The 22,611-nt window shown below is 53.4% G+C and overlaps 1 protein-coding gene across 2 annotated transcripts; it reads left to right on the top strand.

The window, feature by feature from the left end:
- The first annotated feature begins 1,295 nt into the window (after window positions 1-1,295).
- On the top strand, window positions 1,296-22,192 carry SAMD4B (sterile alpha motif domain containing 4B). Of its 2 annotated transcripts, none has more exons than XM_087970284.1 (13): window positions 1,296-1,371; window positions 9,014-9,452; window positions 10,314-10,790; window positions 11,270-11,512; window positions 11,833-11,942; window positions 12,235-12,321; window positions 12,467-12,767; window positions 13,386-13,471; window positions 13,581-13,699; window positions 16,109-16,307; window positions 17,189-17,312; window positions 17,578-17,661; window positions 20,059-22,192. In XM_087970284.1, the coding sequence occupies exons 2-13, from the start codon at window positions 9,257-9,259 to the stop codon at window positions 20,085-20,087; spliced, it is 2,055 nt and encodes a 684-aa protein (XP_087826410.1). In that variant the 5' UTR covers window positions 1,296-1,371; window positions 9,014-9,256; the 3' UTR covers window positions 20,088-22,192. The 2 variants fall into 2 exon arrangements, with proteins under 2 accessions (XP_087826410.1, XP_026546084.2); XM_026690299.2 differs by lacking the exon at window positions 1,296-1,371 and adding an exon at window positions 1,389-1,583.
- The last annotated feature ends 419 nt before the right edge of the window (window positions 22,193-22,611 follow it).

Genomic DNA, 22,611 nt, shown 5'->3' with positions numbered 1-22,611 from the left:
ACCTACAGACTGGATTTGATCCGTCTGGTGCTAAAATAGTTTCAACCTTAGTTATCCAAACAAATCAGAGTTGCCTGGTTTCTCACAACATAGGAGCCACCTTATGGGTGAAATGGGCAGCATGTAAATTTTGTGTGTATGTACATGTATATATATAAGTAAATAAATAAGCGTGCTGAATGAAAAGCAAGCCAAGTCAGCCTTAATTCCTTGTGGGGGGAATCCACCCTACTGGGTGTGGGGCAAACCCAGATTGGGTGACCAGGAACTACAGATAAGCCGAAGTCTACAAACCCCACATATGCAGGGCCATCTTGAAGGGGAAGAAAGCAACCTCGCAACACACACAATCCGGGATTGCAGCACACGCAGAGGCCTCAGCTAGCGAACCCAGTTGGCTGGGATGCTCTGCCCCTGCCTTGCAGGGCTTTGACCGTCACAAACCAGGGCTCTCCAGCCTTGGCAGCTTTGCGGACTTCAACTCCCAGAATTCTGGGCCTCGAGGTCCCACAAGCCTTAAAGCAGGGGTGTCCAACCTTGGCAACTTTAACTTGTGGACTTCAACTCCCAGAATTCCTCAGCCAGCAAAGCTGGCTGAGGAATTCTGGGAGTTGAAGTCCACAAGTCTTAAAGCTGCCAAGGTTGGAGAGCCCAGTTATGAACTGAAGGTGGGGAGGACTTCATCTCCCAGAGTGCCATGCCGGCTGGGGCATTCTGGGTCCACTCCTCTCAAGTCTCAAAGCTGGACAAAGGCAGCGCTGGGCCGCAAGAGGATTTATGGGCCGGGGAGTCCGACGGGCTACAAACACCTCGGGAAAGGCGGTTTTACTCGGGTTTGGGGTGCCCCAGCTTGTGTGAACTCAGGCAAGGGGAAGAGGGGTCGCTGGAGGCCTGGACCCGAAGGCCGCGAAGCGAGCGGCGGGTGAGGGGAGCGGGCGGCTTCGGGAGGAGCCCCGCCGGGGTCAAGCCCGCTTCCCGCGCCGCCCGCCGCCGAGGGAGAACCGAGATTTGGGCGGGAAGCGAGGGGCGTGAGAGGCTGCCAGGCCACGCCCCTCTCCTCTCCCCCCCCTCCGCCTCCATTTCCCACCAGCTCATTGGCCATCCGGGAACCCCTCCGCGCAAACTCCACCCCGCGCCGCCCGACTTCGGCGATTGGTGGAGGAGCATCGGGAGGGCGAGAAAGATTGGTGGGCGGAGGGGTGACAGGAGGAGGAGGGTTTAAAAGAAAGCCTCGCGCCGTGACAGCCAATGGGCACGGCAAGGTGACTGACGTAACTAGGCGACCGGGGCGAGTGGGTGGATTGGTTGGTCCGGGACGGCCCGCGCGCTCCCGTGCGTGCGTACGTACGTAGCGTGCCGTCGTCGTCCCGGGTGCGTTCCCACGTCGCGGTGCGTTGTGACGTCGCGCGCCCCCCCCCCTCTGGAGTCTGTGGTGGCTGGAGCTGCCCTGCGTGTGCGAGTGCGAGTGTGGGAGCGTGGCGCGCGCGCGTGTATGTATGTCTGTACGTGGGTCTCCGGGCGTGCGCGCGCGCGCGTGTGTGAACTCGGTCTCCCCGGTGGGGCCGGAGCGGGCCGCGGCGACGGTGAGTGGGGCGGCGGAGGCGGGAGGGCGGCGTAGCTGAGGAGACCCGGCCGAGCCCCCCACCCCACCCCACGCCCGGTGGGGGTCCTCAGGGAGCGGGAGCAGCCCGCCCCCGGGGGAGGGGGCCTCGGCGGGCCCCGCCCCTTCGCCCCCGCTCGGTCGGAGGGCGACCCCAGGCCCCATCATCCCCAGCCACGCCATGGGGGGCTCCCGTCGCAGCCCGAAAGGAGTGGCGCGGCTGGACTTCAGACCCTTCCCAGACGCCGAAGGGCCCCCTTACTTGGACGGTTGTGGGGGAGCTGTTATAAAGACCCCTCCCCCATTCGAAGCAGACTTTCCCTTCTGGGGGGCTGGAGGGGAGGGCAGTCCTCTCCCCCGAAGTGGGTGCCCCCAGCCTCCTGTGGCACTGAAGCCCCCTGAGAGGAGGGGGACCCTCTCCCGTGCCCCTTCCTCGGCTGAGGGGGAGGGCTTCTCAGGACCTCCCCCTTAGGGCCGCCTGTACCCCTCCCTGACGCCACCCCCAATATAATTTATTCCATTTATATTCCGCCCATCTCTCCAGCAAGCGACTCTGGGCGGCCTGCAATGCCCCAAACAGGACAAAACCCTTCCAGGACTGAAAGCGTGGAAACTTTAGGCATTAAAAGTTAAAACATGAAAGTTACTAGGGAAGCGGATCCATTTGCTGGGCTCCCTGCTAGCTCTCTCAGTTGCTCCCCCCCCCCCAAAAAAAAAGGGGGGGAGCGGAAGCTGCTTTCCTGGGTCTGCAGCTTTTGCCCCCTTTAAAAAGTTTCCCTCTGGAAGGAAGGAATGTTTTCCTTTCTCCCAGGACTCAAAAGGTTTCTGCTTGAAGGCCTCCACAGGTGGTTTGGGGATCATTTCCACCCCACGTCTCGCTTTTGGTTCTAGTAGGGACCCTCCTTGGTGGAAGAGGACCGAGGATGGGGAGACCCCAAGGGTACAGATGGACCTGGGGACATTGGCGGTTTCTGGAAGTTTAAAATTTAGATTTATGGGAGCAGGCAGAGAGCTGGGCATGGATGGGGCCCAACTGAGACCGTTCAGGCAACAGGGAAGTAGGGCCACTTTTCCCATAAGAAACTTATAAACTCACTCAGATGTTCCCTTTAGGCTTCTTTTTCAGGAAATATTTGCCTGTATTCATTGTTTTCGTCCTTACGTTGATTGTTGCCTCACGTTGTTGCCCTGTGACGTTTTTCTTTTTGTTCTGTCACTTAGCTCGCTCTGCGTGATAGTTGCTCACAGGATACTTCTCTGGGAGCTGAAATACGGTTCGGTAGTTAAATGTCTATGGAGATTCTCAAATCATCCAGGTCGTGGTTGTCCCAAAGGTGCCTTTTCAAAAACAACTGGAATTCCTTGGTTTTTTTCCCTTGAAAGCGTTTCACTTCTCCTGGAAGAAGCTTCTTCAGTTCTGTAGTTACTTCAGTTCACATTGGGAGTTTCGCAGGTTCAGGTTCAAGAGCATCCCTTGGTTGAGGATTAGGAGTGACAGGATAGCAGTAGTCCAGTATTTGAGAGGCTGCCCCAAAGAAGAGGAAGGGGCCCACCTATTCTCCAAAGCCCCTGAAGGCAGGACCAGAAGGCACAGATGGAAACTTATTGAGAGAAGCAACCTAGAAGTAAGAAGGAACTTCCTGACAGAATAATTAACCCGTGGAATGGCTTCCCTCCAGAAGTTGTGGGTGCTCCATCACTTGGAGGTTTCCAAGAAACGTCTGAACAACCATATGTCCAAGATGACATGAAGTCTCCTGTGTTGGGCAGGGAGTTGGACTAGAAGACCTCCAAGGTCCCTTCCATCCCTAGGAGTCTATGTTTTTGTCTCCATCTTCCTGTATTTCGCCAGCTTCTGACTATACTTGGTAGTGATGCTTGTCTCAGAACGGCCCATGCACTCTGCTGCCAGCTGTTCAATATCACCTTTGCTCAGATCCTCTTTGGGATACTGGAGAGCAAATGCAAAATGAATTCATAATATTTAGCTCTGGGTGATTCGTTAGAGGCACTTCCTCTTTGAGGCAAGACTGTTCTAGCTTAATAGACTTACTGCATCCTTTGTTTTAGCCTCCTGCTTGTTCCTCGCTGTTGGATACAGGTTTTCGTCCATGAAATTGCTCCCAGTGATGATCTGATTTTCCTTCCTCATTTACAGAGGAATCTTTGGTGCCGGTGGTTTTTTTTTTAATGACTAGCCAGGTTTAATGGTTGTCTTCAGATCAAAAAAAAAAAAGCTCCAATTTCTGGACCTGCTGCCCCCAAAAGTGATAAAAGTGGTGTAACTCCAAGTGTAAAGTTCGTTAATCTGTCTCAGGATTACTACAGAGATTCTCTCTAATCCTGAGTCCTGAAATCGATGATGAAAAGAGGATTCAGCTGGGTCAGCTCTTTCCAAAATTTTGATAACTGGGACAACCCCGCATTGTAAAATTGGAGGCACGCTTCTGTTTTTGGTCTCTTAATGCGAATTTGCTCTCTCAAATCCTATCCTGTGGAGGATTTGCAGTTAAGTTTGTAAGTTAATGGTCCAGTCAATATACAGTAACCTGTTCTCACCTAAGCTTCATTGCGGTTGCGCAGCATTTAGCATATTGGGGAAGATCCATGTTTTAGATCGAACCTCATAATAATCTTCTGGTGTCTTCTGGAGTCTTAACTTACATTAAGTACCTTGTAACCAGACATTGCCAAGCCAAAGATAATAGCCTTATGAGATTCTGTTCTTCTTTTGTGGGTTTTAAACGTGGAACTAGAAAGTGGCACTAGATTAGAAATTTAGCACAGGTCTTAATGATCTCTGTCGATAAGAACAAAATTCCATATTGCATGTGATGGCTGAGACTACGTGAGGCACACTGGAGGCCTATATTTAGCTGAAAGCCTTGTCCCACTTAATATCTGTATTGTTTTATTGCCATTGACAGATGCTCTTCTACTGACAGACAAAATTGTGCCACAATCAGATGCCAGGCATCCATCCTGCCCCTTGATTTGAACATGTTGGTTTGTTTTCAGACTTTCGGATGAGAATGGCTCTGAATCTTGTTTTATTGTTTCCTTTTCTTGGTCCTGAGAAAGGCCTGGCTAATGCAAGGAAGTAAGTTACAGAATAACAGAGTTCGAAGGGACCTTGGAGGTTTCCTAGTCCAACCCCTCTGGCCATACCATTTCAGACAAATGGCTGTCCAGCCTCTTCTTAAAAGCCTCCAGTGATGGCGCCTCCACAACTTCTGGAGGGAAGCCCTTCCACTGGTTAATTGTCCTTCCTCTCGGGAAGTTTATCTTTAGTTCAAGGTTGCTTTTCTCCTTGATCAGTTCCCATCTGTTGCTTCTTGTCCCGCCTTCAGGTGCTTTGGAAAATAAGTTGATTCCCCCCCCCCCCGCTTTCTTTGGGGCAGCCCCTCAAATACTGGAAGACTGCTCTCATGTCACCCCTAGTCCTTCTCTTCATCAGACTGGACCTACCCAGTTCCAGCAACCGTTCTTCATATGTTTTAGCCTCCAGCCCCACAATCATCTGTGTTGCTTTTTTCTGCACTCTTTCCAGAGTCTCTACATCTTTTTTATAATGTGGTGATCAAAACTGGACACAGCATTCTAAGTGTGGCCTTAAGCGGTACTAATAGTTCACACGATCTGGATTCTATCCCTCTGTTAATGCAACCTAGGATTGCACTGGCTTTTTGGGCTGCTACAGCACCTTGCTGGCTTGTACTTAAGTGATTGTCTCCTAGGACTCCAAAATTCCCCTCACAGGTGCTGCTATAGAGCCAGGTTTCACCTAATCTGTTACCTGTGCATCTGATGTTTCTGGCCGCATCTTTGAGGGGGGCTATTGGCCCTGATGGGGAAAACTTGAACAAGTCCAGGGGCAAATTTGGAAGCCAAACCTCAGTGTGGGTCATTCCACGGTGTGTTCTGTGCGTCCTAGACGGAGAGCCAAAAAGCCAAGATTGGCCTTGTTGCACTTCTCTTGCATAGCTCGTTTGCGAAGTTGTTGGCAGGCAGGCGCTGCCATAGAGAAAAAATGGGTGTGTGTATGTGTGCTTTGGACACGGTTTGTGCAGAGACAAGTCGGGCCAGCTAAAACTCCGTCTGTTTTTGCAAGAGAAGCGAGGGAAGGATGCCTGCGTAGCAAGCTGTGTCTCTTGGCTTTAATGGCTCTATTCAGGTAGTCCTCGGTTTGCAACTGTTCATTTAGTGACCATTCAAAGTTACAACAGTCCTGAAAAAAGTGACTTATGACCATTTTTCACACTTATGACCGTTGCAGCTTCCCCATGGTCACATGATCAAATTTCAGATGCTTGGCAACTGACTCATATTTATGACAGTTGCAATGTCCTGGGGGGTCACAGGATCCCCTTTTGCGACCTTCTGATAAGCAAAGTCAATGAGGAAGCCAGATTACCAGCTAATTAGTAATTTAACAACTGCAGTGATTCCCTTAACAACTGGCAAGAAAGGTCGTAAAATGGGGCAAAACTGACTTTACAGATATCTCAGCAACGGAAATTTTGGGCTCAATTGTCGTAAGTTGGGGACTACCTGTTTGGGAACAGGGGCCAATCCTATGCTGCTGCCTCACTTTTTTAACACCTGCATGTCTTTTAAGGTGTCCACTGTTAAAGCCAAGAAACTTTAGGAAATGTCAAAGTCAGGAAACACCTTGGAATCTTTCAAGACTTGTGGACTTGAACTCACGGCTGGCTGGGGAATTCTGGGAGTTAAAGTCCAGAGGTCGTTGCGAAGTTTGGACACCCCTGGTCAACGTTATTCTCAACTCTATTTTGGGCCATGCAAGTAGACAGCCTATCTAAGTAAGAATAACATTAAGCCTTGCTTTGTCTTAGAAGCTTCACCGGAATGAACATATTAGGGAAAAATCTAACTTCTTTCAATCAATTTTTCCCCCTTCTCCCATCTAAATATCATTTTTGCATCAGCAACACAGTGAATATCCGCGCAGGGCTTTAAAGAATCTTCCTCCCTCAAAGAAGGCGGTGTTTCGTTTCCACATGAATCCAAAGTAGGGACTCGCGCGTTGCTCTCCTGCAACTAACCATATTATGACATCGTGTTCCTAGTTTCATGGCTTCCACCTTCGTATCCTCCCTGCGTGATCCAAAAGGATCACAATAGTTGAGACTTGTCATTTTATTAAGCTCTCCAGCCTCCTTTGGTCTGGAAACGGGGAAGGTCCGTGCTATCAGCCCCCGAAGTTGAAAACCGTACCGTTTCTCTGGAGTCCCACTTTCTGAACCGGAAAGCCGGGAATGAAATTGGAGGCTCCTGTTGCTTTCTGATTTACACGTCCTATTTTTGGACCTGTGGCAGTGAGGTTTCCTTGGTTTTGGTTTGCAGAGAGAGAAAACCAGAAAGATGCCCCGTGGTGCCCCGGGGGAAGGATAACCGCAGCTCCCCTGCCTTGTGTTCCTTTGCTCCAATTAAACGTTCTGCCGTGTGTCTTGGAGTAGCAAAATGGGCTTAGCCTTGCATTTTTGGAGCTGGTGCGGGGAAGTGGCCAGAAATGTTTGCTAAAGGATATTTCGGCTTAGCTGAGTCACTGGAACCTGACTGTAATTCTAGGCTTCTCCTGGCTTGTTTGTATAACTGACATACATTTCCCTCCTTTGGGCAGAATCTTGATAGCAGATACTAACGTTTTACGTGCAAGAGATTTCAAAGTGAAGTGCAGACAGTTCTCAACTTAATACGTTTAGGGGACCGTTCAAAGTTACAGCTGCATTGGGGGGAGAGTGAGTTGTGACCATTTTCACGCATACGACCATTGTAGCATCCCCAGGATCACATGATCAGAATCCAGGCACTTGGCAACTGACTCATATTTACGACGGTCGCAGTGCCCTGGGGAAGCCAGATTGACCTAACATCCATGTTGCTAACTGCAGTGAGTCACTTAATAGCTATAGCAGGAAAGGTCATAAGACGGGGGAAAACTTACTTAACAATTGTTTCGCTTAGCAACAGAAATTTTGGGCTTGATTGTAAGTGATCGTAAGTCGAGGACTCCCTCTTTCATCTTCCCACCAAGTTTCACTGACCTGGCGGCATGCTCTCCTTTAAGACTACGCAACCCACCTCCAGTTTTGGCTTGCCGTCCCTTTGGTGCTGTGTTGCTGGTCCCCCCACCTGTGTGGCAAAGGTGCCTCTCTCGGGTGTGCGTGTGAGTGCGGATGGCATTTGCCGTGTTGCGAAGGTATAATTAGGGCCAGCTGCCTCCCTGCTCCTCCTGGCCTCGTTTTCTTATGGGGAGCAGCCTTGCTTGAGTTAACTCTAATTATAGTGTCCAGGGAATAGAAGGACCCAGACAGCCGTTTCCTCAGCCTATTCTTTCCCTTTCATTTAAAAAAGAAAAATACAGATGCTCTCTGTTTGTAGGACGGCTTTCATAGAAGTATGGTTTTGCTTTGCTTCCCCCCCCCTCCCGAAAACGGGATGTCCGAACAGTGGCAGCGTCCAGGGGCAACGGTGGCCAGGCCAGGCTTAGGAATGTCGTGTTTTTGATTGATTCTTTCCCCTCTTCAGGGTTGCCCCAAAGGTGCTTTTTCAAGAGGCAACTGACTTTCTATGTTTTTCCTCGAAGACGTTTCACTTCTCATCCAAGGAGCTTCTTCAGTTTCTGCATCCTTGGGACAACCGTGACCTGGGGATGAGAATCTCCACCGTCGAGAGTCTGCTGGGCTGCTCTGGTCTTGAATTCCTGCACCTTAACCCACACCGTGAAATTTGAGGGGTTTTCTGTCAGCAGGCTGGCTGGCTGGCTGGCTGCCTTTGAATGGCAGTTAATTAGGTTCCTCCACCTCATCCGGTGGCGTCCGTCTCCTTTGGGGGTCTTGGGGAAGTCATTTAAAGCTTTTCCCGACATTGCTTCTTGGGGCTCTGCAGGATTTGCATCACTCTCCCTTGAGCCTCTCAAAATGCAATTGGTGATTGTCCTCGCGCTCTCTTCCTTTTGACGCTCCTCCAAACGCCGTCTCTGTAGTGCCATGCTAGCTTTTTCTCCAACTAGCTAACTTTAATACGAAGGATGTCACGTTCATCATTCTGCATCAGTCATGCTCAAGATAGCTTCAGGGGCTGTAGATCGATCCCCTCTTCTCTGGGGCGGCCCCTCAAATCCTGGACCAGTCCTTCTTTTCCTTAAACTAGACACACCCGGCTCTAGCAACTGGGCTTTATATGTCAGTGGAGCGTTAAGTGGTTTAAAGGAACAGGTGTTGTATTTTGTTTTTTACTTCTGTGTTCCAAAGCTGGCTGGGGAATTCTGGGAGCTGAAGTCCACAAGTCTTTACGTGGCCAAGGTCGGACACCCTGTGCTACATAACAGAGAAATGGGGAGGGATTTCCCCAGAGTGTGTCACACCTGTTTCTCTCCCTTTTATGCAGGGGGATCTGAAGGGATCTGTCGAAGAAGAGGGATCCCAAAGGACCTACAGAGAACCAGGAGTTTCTGACCGGCTTCTGTGCCGCCCTATTTCCCCCTGCTAGTGTGAAAATTGGTGTCGTGGTGCTGCCTACGTGCTAACCCTGCTCCCCTCCTTGGAAACATGTGAGGGGTGCCCCTTTCCCTGTACTTTTCCTAACCCCTCCGTGGGTGTGTGTCGTGCTGAGGCCAAGGCGCTGGCCATCATGATGTTCCGGGATCAGGTGGGCATCCTGGCCGGCTGGTTCAAAGGCTGGAACGAATGTGAGCAGACGGTCGCCCTGCTCTCCCTCCTCAAGCGCATCTCTCGCACCCAAGCCCGCTTCCTGCAGCTGTGCCTGGAGCACTCGCTGGCCGACTGCACAGAGATCCACGTTCTGGAGTCTGAAGCTAACAGCGCAGGTAAGTTTTGTGTGGGTGTGTGTGTGTGTGTGTGTGTGGAGTGTGAGCTTTCCTCCCCAGCCCCTTTTTGTTTGCATTCTGATGGCCCATTTGGGTACAGCTAATCCTTAATTTATAACCATTCAGTTAGTGATTGTTTGAAGTTACTTCACTGGAAAAAGTGACTTATGGCCGCTTTTCACACTTACGACCGATGCAGTATTTCTCTCCCCACCCCCGTGGTCACATGATCAAAATTCAGGCACTTGGCAACTGGCATGTGTTCATGACAGTTGTGGTGTCCTGGGGGGTCATGTGATCAACATTTGCGACCTTCCCAGCTGGATTCGGAGAAGCCGGAGCCCCTGGGGGGAAGCCAGGTTTGCTGAGTGACTGCAGGATTCCCTTAACAACGGCAGGGGTTTGCAAGTCCAGCTGGGGAATTCTGGGAGTTGAAGTCGACGAGTCGTAAAGTTGCCAAGTTTGGCGAGCCCTGATCCAGCCGGCTGAAATTCCTTGGCTAATGCCTGTGGCAGCCCCGTAAAAGGGAGGGTGTGGCATCTGGTAGAGCTCTTGGGGCAGCAAGAGAGCCGCTGGCTCCGTCCCGTAGGGCAGGGCGGGGGAGGGGGAGGGGGAGGAGCCTTTTACGAGGAGGACCTGTGGCCTTCAACTGCCGGAAGGAGCCTGGCTGGCTCGGGAATTCTGGAAGTTGAGGTCCGCAAGTCCTTCAAGGGCCCCCCTTCCCTACGCCCGGCATGGGCCTTGGTGGCAAGGATCCCGCCTCCCGGTGAGGGCCTTCCCTTGGAGACCCCGGAGAGGTCCCCTGGCTCTTGAGCGGCCCGGTCCAATTGGCGTCCCTCCTTCTCTTCTCTTCCCCACCAGCTGTCATCAACCAATGGCACCAAGCGCCCAAAGACAAAGTGGTCTCCCTGCTCCTCTCCCACCTGCCCCTCCTCCAGCCCGGCAACGCAGACGCCAAGTCCGAGTACATGAAGCTTTTGCAGAAGGTGCTGGCCTACTCCATCGAGAGCAACCTCTTCATCGAAGAGAGCCGGCAGCTGCTGTCCTACGCCCTCATTCATCCGGCCACCACCCTGGACGACCGCAGCTCCCTGGCCCTGTGGCTCAACCATCTCGAAGAGCGCCTTTCCAGCGGCTACCCCAGCCAGGGCAGGGCGCGGCCGGACACGGCCTACCACTCGCGCCAAGGCTCCGATGACTGGCAAGGTCCGGGGGAGACGGGCCTCGGAGACCTGGGCCACGGCTGGCAGGAGAAGGCGCCGCGGGAAAACGGGCACATGTCCTTCCACCCCGCTGGCTCGGTGTCCTCGGGCATCAATAGTATTGGGAGCAGCACAGGTTCGGAGGGGCTTTGCTGGGGGAAGGGGTGGAAAAGGGGGGGTGGGGTGTTGGCAGCTGCAAACACTCTGGGATACGTCCAAATCCCGGCTAGGAAACCTTCCTTTGGGGCACCCCTGACCTCGCCACTCTCTGAAGGGCCTCCACAGTTGCTTGGGCCGAGCAGGGGCAGCTCTTCCTGTATGTGGGAGCCGGTTTGGTCTAGCGATTAAGGCCCCGGGCTGGAAACCAGAGGGCCAGGCGCTCTAGTCCCATCTTGGGCACGACATTCGGCAGGGTGACTTGGGGCCAGGGACAAGGTGCTTGGGAGTTCTAGCCCTGCCTTAGGCCTGAAAGCTCACAGGGTGACTTTGGGCCAACCCCAGGAGACGGGGAGTTCTAGTCCCACCTTAGGCACCCAAGCTGGTTGGTTGGCCTTGGGCCAGTCCCCAAAAAGGAACTGGGTGGTTTGGTGACCTTGGCCTGTCTCTTCCTCGCAGCTCTTCCTTGCCAAATCCACCCCAGCCCGCTGAAGCGCTCCATGTCGCTCATCCCCACGGGACAGCAGATGCCCAGCGAGTGGATGAACGTGGACGAGATGGGGGCCCGGCCGGCCTTCATCTCCGGCGGGGAGCACGCACCCCTCTCGCCCCAGAGCAGCGTGGCTTCCTCAGGGAGCGAGCAGACGGAGGAGCACCCGGGCAGCCGGAACACCTTTCAAGAGGACGGCAGCGGCATGAAAGGTAGGACAGGTGTTGGAGAAGGCGGTCCAGTCGCCGCCCCAGGTCAGGGGCCCAGTCAGGGCTGGGAAGGCCCAGGGCCCAGTTCTGCCGACCTCCCGCGTCACTCCAGTCCTGGGACCTGAGGGGTCAGCAGGTGCTTCTGGTGCTTCTGGTCCTGTCAGACCTTCTTCGGGCTGCGTCTCAGCTGCGAATCCTTCTCTTCCTGGGTTTGTGACGGTGCCTAGATCGCAGAGAAGAGACCCGCATCGGGCGTCCTTGGTCTCCAGGAAGGAGGGCTTTGAGGGGGGCAGGGGTCTTGACTCCTTGGTCCTTCCCCACAGATGTCCCCTCGTGGCTGAAGAGCCTCCGTCTCCACAAATACGCAGCCCTTTTCTCCCAAATGACTTACGAAGAGATGATGACTCTCACCGAGCAGCACCTGGAATCGCAGGTACTGGGGGGGCGGGAGGGGCTCCTGCCTAGCTGGGAAAGGCCGGCGCTCGGGTGGTGCCTGGGAGAGCCAACGCTGCTGCTTCCCGTTCCTGTCACTTTGGTCACAGGGACACCCCCAAAATGCGACGCCGTGCCCTGTGGAGGGGGCCGCTCTGAAGACACGGATATGTCCCCCCTATAAAGGCTGGAGGGCAGGTGCATGTCTGAATTCCCTTCTTAGCTTTCTTCTCCTCCTCCCTCCCTCCCTCCCTCCCTTCCTTCCTTCCTTCCTTCCTTCCTTCCCCGAACAGAATGTGACCAAAGGAGCGAGGCACAAAATTGCTTTAAGTATCCAAAAGTTGCGTGAAAGGCAGAGTGTCCTGAAGTCTTTGGAGAAGGTAAGAGACCCGCTGAGCCGGCCTGGGATTCCAGGGGTGGGTTCCCTTCCGTGATGCCTAAGGTGAAGGCAAACAGCTGGCACCGAAGCCAGCCGGACCCCAGGACCTTCCTTTCCCCTGGCCCCTCCCCCTCTTTTCCCTCCAGGACATCTTGGAAGGGGGGAACTTGTGGAATGCGCTCCAGGAACTGCAGCAGATCATCACCACGCCCATCAAGGCCTTCCACGCTCTGCACGCTGTGGCCGCCTCCAAGGAGGCCCAGCCCCTGGCAGCCGAGCCGAGGGGAGGCCCCACGCTGGGCCTGGAGAAGAGCAGCAACGAGGACAAGGAGGCCACCGACGACCCCTTCCCGCCCCCCACAGGCTCTCCGTGTGACGGAGAATCCGGGGCGGCACCGATCGCCGAAGGGGACATTGCAGGCCAATTCACTCGCGTGATGGGTAAAGGTGAGCTCTCGTGTGTGTGTGTGTGTGTGTGTGTGTGTGTCTCAGGCCCTTTGTATCTGCGCCCAGCGAGCAGGATAGGTGAGGCTGACTTTTTAAGGCGAGGCCTTCAAGGAAGCTGGAATGAGTGGGCTGTGGGTCTCTTGAAGGCCCCATCAGGAATACTCGTAAGCTACTCGTGGCGTTCCCAGAGTCTTGAGGATTGATGAGGTTCCTCTGAGGAGTAATGTTTGCTATTGATAGATGAGAACATTTGTAGCTTGGGGTTGAACTGTGGGGTCCTTGGTGCTCTCTGAGCCTGGTGGTTTTCCAGACGTTTCATGACCCAGCCAGGGGACAGCCTCAGTCTGCTCGGAGCTTGGTTGTCAGTGCGCTGATGACGTTTCCCAGTTGGGTCATGAAATGTCTTCAAGGAAACCACTGAGAGCACCGAGGACCCCACAGAGGTTTCTGATTGTTCCTTTACGTTGTGTCTGGCTTGCGGTTGTCCACCTTTGGTCTAAGCCTCCAGGAGTTGTTTGATTTGAGGGGTGAATAAGTTGGACAAACAACGCTAGTCAAACGGCTGATTCCTCCCCCCGTGACCATTTCCTCCTCCTCCTCCTCCTCCTCCTCTCGCAGTGTGTACGCAACTGCTTGTCTCCCGGCCAGACGAGGAGAACATCACCAGTTACCTCCAACTGATAGAGAAGTGCTTGATGCACGAGGTAAGCCTGGACGTTACAGGAGCCCCAGAGGTCAACCATCTGAAACAGCTGGGGTGTGTTTTTTCCCCCTTCCCCAATGTGGCTGCCTTTCTGTCCCCCTCCCTGACAGGCCTTCACCGAGACCCAGAAAAAGCGCCTCTTGTCCTGGAAGCAGCAGGTCCTGAAGTTGCTCCGTACCTTCCCGAGGAAGGCCGTGCTGGACATGCAGGGCTATCGCCCCCAGAAAGGGTAGGTCTCTGGGCACCGCCGGGGCCAAGCGCCTGCAGGGCATCCAAGCCGGCACCGGGAGCTCCGGGACTCTCCTCGGTGAAGGGAAACCTTGCAAGATGGTCCTGACTAGAGAAGCAGGCAGGCACCGGGTAGAACCAGGGCCACTTTTATAGCTATAGGAGCCGCTTCCACTCTTCCGTTGCGTCCGACGCTTGGTGGCTTTGTAGGCAAGCGCTCTCCCTGCTGCCCTCTCAGGCGCAGCTTCTTTCGGTAGTTGGACGTTCCCCTTCGTAAGCAGCTCGGGTGGTATCAAGCCAGCGTGTCTTTTTACTTGCGGCTCCTTCTGCTTCGCTACCCGTTCCTAGCATCACCAACTTCTCCGATGAATTTGCATGCATGGCTGTGTAAATCAGACCATAGTCTTGTGGTTTTGGCTTCTGGTGATGTTTCTGGCTTTATACGATTCAGCACCTACTTTGCTGGTTACTCTGCTGTCCGTGGTATACACATTAATCGGTAATTAGCAATAGACTTCCATCCCGCTTCACAGTGCTTCACAGCCCTCTCTCAGCGGTTTACAGAGTCAGCCTCTTGCCCCCAACCCTCTGGGTCCTCATTTGACCCACCTCGGAAGGACAGGAGGCTGAATCAACTTTGAGCTGGTCACGATCGAACTGCTGGCAGTCGGCAGAGTTTGCCTGCAATGCTGCATTCTAACCATGGTGCCACCGTGGCCCTAATAATAATGGTTACTCCGGCTGTCCATGATAATATTCAATAATTGATGCCATAGTTCAAAGGGGTCAGTTCTTTTTCAGTCAGCCTTTTTTAATGTCCAGCTCTCTCACAAACAGACATCATTACAGGGAAGACTATTGCTCTAACCAGCCTGCTTTTTGCATTTATATCAATGCCAGCAGTTCAATCCTGACCGGCTCCAGGTGGACTCAGCCTTCCATCCTTCCAAGGTGTGTAAAATGAGGATTGGGGGCAAGAGGCTGACGCTGTAAACTGCTAAGAGAGGGCCGTCAAGCGCGGTGAAGCGGGATATAAGTGCAAATGCCATTGCAAGAGAATATTGCAAGTCTGGACGTGGTCCCCTTCCTCCCTCTCTTCTCGTGAGTCGGGCTGGGGAGGGGGTTGAATGGCCTGGTGGGTTCTCACAAGCCACTTTCTTGGTCTGGGCTCAGCCTCATCTCCCTATCCCCCGAGGCCGTTCCAGTCCTTGGATCCGCAGAGGGCTGCCTTGGGACGGGCCAGGACAGAGCTGGATCTGCAGCCGCGTCCTTCTCCTCCTGTAGGAATAAGGGAGAGCGGCTCTTCGGCGTCACAGACCTTTGCATGCGCAAAACCCACTTCCCCAAAAGATCCCGCTGTCTTTCTGAGCAGCTGTTGCGCTCGCTAATATGATAAGCGGAGGGCAAGTTTGTCGCTTTGTGGTGTCAGCCTGCCACGCAAGCGACACTTTGGGGATCCTTTGTGGGAAAGCGGGAACCAGATCACTCTCAGAACTGTTTCCGAGCCGCCACTTTCAACTCGTAAACCCTGAGGAGCCTTGCCACTGATGGCTCGCAGAAGGGAATTTAGTTGAACGATAGAAAGGGGTTTCTTTTTTTGCTTCAAAGTGATGGGGTGTTTTGTTTTTTTTTGGTGGAACGGATGCTCTCCTACTTAAGCTGTCATTTTAGTACCTGCAGAGGCCCCTGCTATTGTGAGGCTGCCCTGGGCAAATGGAAACTGCTGCCTTTGGATCCTTTGGGCTTCGTTAACACACATCCTTATTCAGGGAGAGGAGATTTTGGGTGGGCTTCCTTTGCGATTGGGATGGCTGGCTGTTCTCAAATATAAGCGGAAGGGAGGAAGGAAGGGAAAAGAAAGGAAGGAAGAGGGAAGGAAGGAGAGGAAAGAAAGGGAGGGAGGGAAGGAAGGGAAGAAGGAAGGAAAGGAAGGGAGGGAAGGAAGGAAGGGAAAGGAAGGGAAGGAAAGGAAGGAAGGAAGGGAAAGGAAGGAAGGGAAAGGAAGGAAAGGGAAGGAAAGGAAGGAAAGGGAAGGAAGGAAGGGCACCTTGGCTCCCATCCTGGTGTTCCTCCCAAGAAGGCCACACAAATAGGCCTGTATTTCAGGGTGCCCAACCTGTGAGCGACAGCCTTCTACTGAGCTGTGGCCGCGTGAGTGTCACGCATGCAGGGAGCCCCACTAGCGGGATCAGCAGACGTGCGTGCTTGCCACTGACTAGTGAAGTTGACAGATGGTCTTGGAGGGTGGGGGAGAGGGAGGCTCCCCAGGGCCCTTCTTCTGAGCCGCTTGAATGGCTTGGCCGCCCCTTTGGCCGTCTCGGCTTCAGCGGCCGCCAGTGGCATCGCTTTGGGTGGGGAAGGGACACCAGAACCGATGATGCCCTTGACTTCCTCTCCGGGGTTCTTCCAGGTGGGCCTTTGGCTCCAACTCTCTCCCCATAGCTGGATCTGTGGGGGTGGGGGTGGCCCGCCGAGGACAGAGGCAGTTCCAGATGCCCCCCCGTGCCCTCCCCCCGAGCCGCATGGGGATCCTGAGTCCCGTGGGGATCGGCGGAGTGTCTCCACGGCACGGACTGACCAGCCCGAATCTGGGGAGCCAAGGTCGGCAGGTAAGACCCGGTGGAATTCGGCAAAACCACGTCCGAAGGCCTTGGGAACAATGTTGCTGGTCAAGAGGTGCCCACGACCGGGAGAAGGTTGGGGGGGATCTTCGGCCATCACCCCACAGTGAACCCCCCCCCCCCGCCTTTGCCTCTCTCAGTGGCCTCTCGGCCAGGTGCAGGTCTTCCGGCCAGCCAGGTGACCCATCTCTGGGAGGAACGGTTTCTGTTGCTTCAAGTCCCACCCCCTGCTCAAGCAGGAGACCCCCCCCCATTTCAGACAAGTGGCGGTCCAGGGTCTCCTCCAAAGCCTCCAGTGTGGAGCGCCCACGACTCCTGGAGGGCAGCCCTTCCGCTGGTGAGCTGACCTGACTCTCGGGAAATGCCTGCGGTCTCCGAGGGGCTGCCCCAGAGAAGAGGAGGGGGTCAGCCTGTTCTCCAGAGCACCTGAAGGCAGCAGGACCCCAAGCAACAGATGGAAAGTAACCAAGGAGAGAAGCAACCTAGAACGAAGGAGGATTTTCGTAACCGTGAGGACAATGAACCAGCGGAACTGCCTGCCACCAGAAGCTGTGGGTGCTCCATCACTGGAGGTTTCCAACAAGACCACCTGTCTGAAATGGTAGAGGGTCTCCGGCTGGAGCCTCTTATTCTGCCGCTCTGACCCCACTGGGCTCTGGGGGTCCCAGCTGGGTGGAACCGAGGAGGGTCGCTAGCGGCCCCCGTGCCTGGCTTTTCCCACCGGGTCCCCTGGGGCCTCCTTGGTGCCCCTGGGATGAACAGGGGTGTCCGGCCTGGCCCTTCTCCTCTGGGCGTTCCCCAGAATCCTTTTCCTTTCCTTTATTCCTGCTTCCTGTTTCCCAACCGGCTTCCTCCTTCCTCTCCCGCAGAGCCTCTGGTTTGCCAACCCGGGGGGCAGCAACAGCATGCCTGGCCAGAACCGCAGCTCGGTCCAGCGGACCCACTCGCTGCCCGTCCACACCTCCCCTCAGGCCATCCTCATGTTCCCGCAGGGTGAGTGAGCCGGGCCTGTCGCCTGGGGAGGGGCGGGGGGCTCCGTCTTCGTCCTGCAGCGGCGGATGGCCTGGAAACGCTGCTGGCAGGGTCCGGTTTTGGGGCCCTGGGGGGGCCTCCCAAAGCGCTTCCTCCTCCAGGATCTGCCCTCCCCCCGTTCCTCCCCCACTTGAGCAAGTTCGGGCCTCTGCGTCCCCCAGCTCCAGCCAGGCGCCTCCCACGGCTGTGCCTGATGGTCCTTCTCCCCTTTCCTCCCACCTCTCAGATTGCCAGCTTCCTGGAACGGATCTGGAGATCAACCCCACCTTGGAGTCCCTGTGCCTGAGCATGACGGAGCACGCGCTGGGCGGTGAGAGAGCCACCAGATGGCGAGGACGGGTGGGGGGCGGCAGAGGGGAGGCCAGTGAGGGGGCTGCTGTGAAGGGGTGGGACTAGGATTGGCGGGGGGGGGGACACACAGACCCCCATGTCCAAGTCCCCTCCTGGCCGCCAAGGCTGGTGGGGCCGCCCCGTCCCTCAGCCCGGACTCCCTGCAGGGCGGGCATGGACGCCAGCCTGACCTTCTGAAGGCAAAGTAGGATATAAATCTAAGCAACACAGGGCGTCCTCGACTTACAACGGTTCGTATAGTGACTCTTTGAAGTGGAAAAAAGTGGCGTACAGCCGTTTCAGCATCCCTGCAGTCACGTGATCCACATTCAGAGGCTTGGCAACTGGCATGTACTTAGGACGGTTGCACAGGGACCCTGGGGGGGGAATCACATGACCCCCTTTTGCGACCTTCCGACAAGCCAAGTCAAAGGGGAAGCCGGGTTCGCTTAAAACGACCGTGTGGCTCACTTAATAACTGTTGCAAGAAAGGTCGTAAAACCAGGGCGCTGAACAGCTGTCTCGCTTAGCAGCAGAAATCTTGGGCTCAGTTGCAAGTCGAGGACTCCCTGGAGACCCCTAAAGCGAGTCTTGGTTCCGCTCGGGAGGAACCAGGCGGCGCTTTGACTCACGGACCGCCTGTTTCCCTGGCGAGGCTCTGATCCGAAGGGGCTCGGAGGTCGGCCTGAAGTGGCCCTCCCTGCATCCCACGAGGCTGGTCAGTCTAGGTGCCCGGTCAGTTTCTGATCTTCTTTGAAAGAGCGGCCTTACAAGTTCCTCCTCTAGGGCCAAAGCTCCTGGGACCCGAGGAGCAGCTGGAGAGCCGCCTGACTCCCCGGGAAGGACTACCATGCCCATGCTTCCCACCCACCCCCCAGGGCGAGAGGAGAGCAACCGGCAACCCGTGATATTCATGGGGGTCTCAGTGACGGCTGGAGAAGAACAATTCAGAGCCTCAAAGAGCCCAATTCCTTGCCTTAAAAAAATATACAAAGGTTTAAAGGAGGAGGGGCCTTCAAACTGGGCAGCTTTAAGACTTGTGGACTTCCTCTTCACGTTAGCTCGAGAATTCTGGGAGTGGAAGTCCACAAGTCTTCAACTAGCCAAGTTTGAAGACCCTTGTGATAGATAGATGATAGATAGATGATAGATAGATAGATAGATAGATAGATAGATAGATAGATAGATAGATAGATAGATATGATAGATAGATAGATGATAGATAGATAGATAGATAGATAGATAGATAGATAGATAGATAGATAGATAGATAGATAGATAGATAGATAGATAGATAGATAGATAGATAGATAGATAGATAGATAGATAGATAGATAGATAGATAGATAGATAGATAGATAGATAGATAGATAGATAGATAGATAGATAGATAGATAGATAGATAGATAGATAGATAGATAGATAGATAGATAGATAGATAGATAGATAGATAGATAGATAGATAGATAGATAGATAGATAGATAGATAGATAGATAGATTAGATAGATTAGATAGATAGATAGATAGATAGATAGATAGATAGATTAGATAGATTAGATAGATAGATAGATAGATAGATAGATAGATAGATAGATAGATAGATAGATAGATAGAGGAAGGTAGGTAGGTATGTAGAGATGGATGGATGATATAGATAGATAGATAGATAGATAGATAGATAGATAGATAGATAGATAGATAGATAGATAGATAGATAGATAGATGAAGGTAGGTAGGTATGTAGAGATGGATGGATGATATAGATAGATAGATAGATAGATAGATAGATAGATAGATAGATAGATAGATAGATAGATGATAGATAGATAGATAGATAGGTAGGTAGGTAGGTAGGTATGAAGAGAGATGATAGATAGATAGATAGATGATAGATACATAGATAGATAGATAGATAGATAGATAGATAGATAGATAGATAGATCAGGGAACTTCAAACTTGACAGCTTTAAGACTTGTGGACTTCAACTCCCAGAGTTCCTCCTCCAGTCCATGTTAGCTCAGGAATTCTGGGGGTTGAAGTCCCCAAGTCTTAAAGCGGCCAAGGTGGAGACCCTTGATTTAAAGTCCGTGCAAAGGCGGCCCTAAACCCCCCATGGTGTCCAACCTGGGCCACTTCAGATCTGTGGACTTCAATTCCAATTCTGAGAGTTTGAAGTCCACAAGTTTTAAAAGCGGCCAAGGTTGGACAGCCCAACTCTAGTATTTACCTGTTTACACCCCACCTGAACACATTCAAAGATCCCCAGGACATCAAAGCCACCCACCCACCCGCCCCAGTGTTGAGAAAACGCCCGTGAACACGCCAGTGGGACCCCCCCCCCATGCTGCCCCTCACCCCTGTCCTCTCTCTTGCAGATGGCACGGACAAGACCTCAACCATCTGAGCAAGCTGGATCTGCGGGCATCATCCTGAGAAGCTTTAGGATGGCTGTTTATTTTTTCTCCTCCCAATTCCTTTCCGTTTTTTTTTGTTTTGTTTCAAGCCCCTCCCCCAGGGGTATGTCACTACGGGGTAGGTGAATAATTTTTTGTTTTCCTCCGACCCCTTCCTCCTCCTCCAACCCCCCAAAATGCCCTTCTCCAGCGTTCCTTAGCAGCCAGAGGAATAGAGGAGAAAAAAACTGTCACTACAATCTTTACCATCTTATTGTGTTCTAATATTTTCCTATTTTTTTATTATTCTTATAACTTCAGATATTGGTTCAATATTTTGATGTATGGGGGGGGGAGGTGGCAGTCTCCCCGGTTTAACGTGCGGACGTCGGGGGTGGGGTGGGGCTAAATTAGGCCCGGTATAATTTCCGGTTTGGTTTGCCCCTCCCGGCCCCCTCCCCTCCGTTGCAGTGCCTACCTCCTCTCTCGCCCTCCCAGGAAGGGACCGGGGAAGGGAAGCCCAGGTGACACCTGAGGAGAACCAGAGGTCACGCTGAAAGACCCCCCCACCTCCTCCTGTCGCACTGGGGATGGGAGGGAGGCTTGGGGGCAGAGAGGCTGGCTCACCTGAGCCACTCCCCCCAGTAGTTCTGGGTCTCTGCCTTGGAGGAGGGGAAGAAGCCAGAAGAGCCGGGGAGGAGGAAGAGGAGGGGAGAAAAGGGTGCAGCAGGTGACTTATACAGTTTTAAAAGTGCCTCTAATACTTGCTTCTACCAAGAGTGGTGATGGGGTGGGAGGGGACTCCAGGGAATGGCCCACTGGGGGAGGGGGAGAATGGGGGTATCCAGCACACACACGATCCGTGTCCAGTTTTCCATTTCACACACTCAAAACCCCCCTTTTGGGGAGCTGGCCAGAGGAGCTTAGCCTTCAACCACACATAGCGTGGTATTTTTTTCTTTTTAACCCCTTCAGTTCCTGCCCAGTTCAGGCTTTCCCCCCCCCCCCCCTCCCCCTCCCTTTCTAAAACGTGGCAGTATTAAGCCGAGTTCTGTTGAAGCAGTTTGGGTGGGTTGGAGACCCCCGTTCGGGTTTCAGAAGCCGGATTCTCAGTTGAGCTGATTTTTGAGTTCCTGGCGTGGTTTCCAGGCTCTCTCCCCTTTCCCTTAACCCCCACCCACCCCCTTCCTCCCCCTCCCCCAGGTTGCGGAGGGGTCAGGAAGCGGCTGGGGTGGGGTTAAACAGTTGCAGCACCTATGCAGCATCTCCCAAAACCGGTCAAGAAGTTTTTCTCTAGTTCTTCACAGTCGTTTCGGTTGGATAATTGTGGGTCTTCCTTGGTTGCAAGGGACGGTGGGGAAGAGTGGGGAGGTAGGACCAGGGCAAACTGGCCATGGCAGCACCTGAGCATGGGGTGGGGGTGAGTGTGTGGGGAGGGGCTTCCCCTCCACCCTCAGTTTCCTGGTATTTAGCAAGACAGGGCGAGTTTGCAAAGCTGGGCAGAAGGACCTGCCCACCCGAGGCTGGCATGCAAGGGATCCAGGAACCAGGGTCATCGTTGCGAATGGGGGCTGGGAGGGGGTAGGAAAGACTTTGGGGACCCTTCCGAGTGGGCTACAAGATTGGGGTGAGGGTGAGGGGGGGGCTGCAGGAGACCCTGCTGCTGCTGTGGGGCTGGGCACCCCCAGGCCCTCCGTTGCATCTCTTCTCCAGCCACTTTGTTTACAGTTTCCTAGTTTTGGATAGCTTTAGTGCAGGAGGGAGGGGAGGACATGACTATGGGGGGTCCCTCCCCTTTCCCAAGGAGGCAGGGCCAGGAAAGACAGGGCAGAGCTGGGCTTGCAGACCCGCCTTGCCTGTGGACAGCAGGGCCAGGTAAGCAGGGCGAGGTGTGGGGGTTGGGGGCTGGGAAAGTTTACTCGGTCAGGCGGGGGGGGCGCGGGGGGGGCCTGGGCACGGTGCCCCTGCTGAGGGTGGCAGCCCCTTCCCTGCCCAGAAGCCAGTTGTTAGGTACCGAATCCTCACCGACTCCCCGCTCCCCCTTTCACACCACCGAGAACTGTTCGAAGTCTGAAAAGCCTTTTTCCAAAGTGTGCACCGAAGAGCCGTGTACAAAGACGAAACAAAAAAAAGACGAGAAAAACAAACCAGACAGAGCTACTGTATTTCTAAGGGGGAAAAAAAAAAAAAAAAGTAGAGAGACAAGGTTCCTGTTTGAAATAGAAATGTTATTTTAGATACATTTTATTATGAATAACTTTTGTTATGACTATGGCTGGTAACCATGAATACGTTATTTAAAAAAAAAAAAACACACACAAAATGTTTTACAAAAAAAAAAAAAATCGAATTCTGACTTTAGATTGCTTTGTTTGGACTCCTTTTGCTGCTTTTCTCCCACCCCCCTTTCTGGTTTTTGGCTTTGTAAAAGGCATATACAGAATTTAAGCATTAGTCCTTTTTTTATTAACCTCTATGATAAAGCTGTGCTTATTTTGTATGATTTTTTTAAGCGCTTGGTTTATTGGGGTTGGG

The sequence above is a fragment of the Notechis scutatus genome, chromosome 8 (assembly GCF_049901735.1).
Source record: "Notechis scutatus isolate UNSWTSFEM ecotype Mainland chromosome 8, rNotScu1.2, whole genome shotgun sequence".
Lineage (NCBI taxonomy): Eukaryota > Metazoa > Chordata > Lepidosauria > Squamata > Elapidae > Notechis > Notechis scutatus.
Note: the sequence above shows the minus strand (reverse complement) of the source record. Positions and strands in the feature narration are given on the sequence as shown.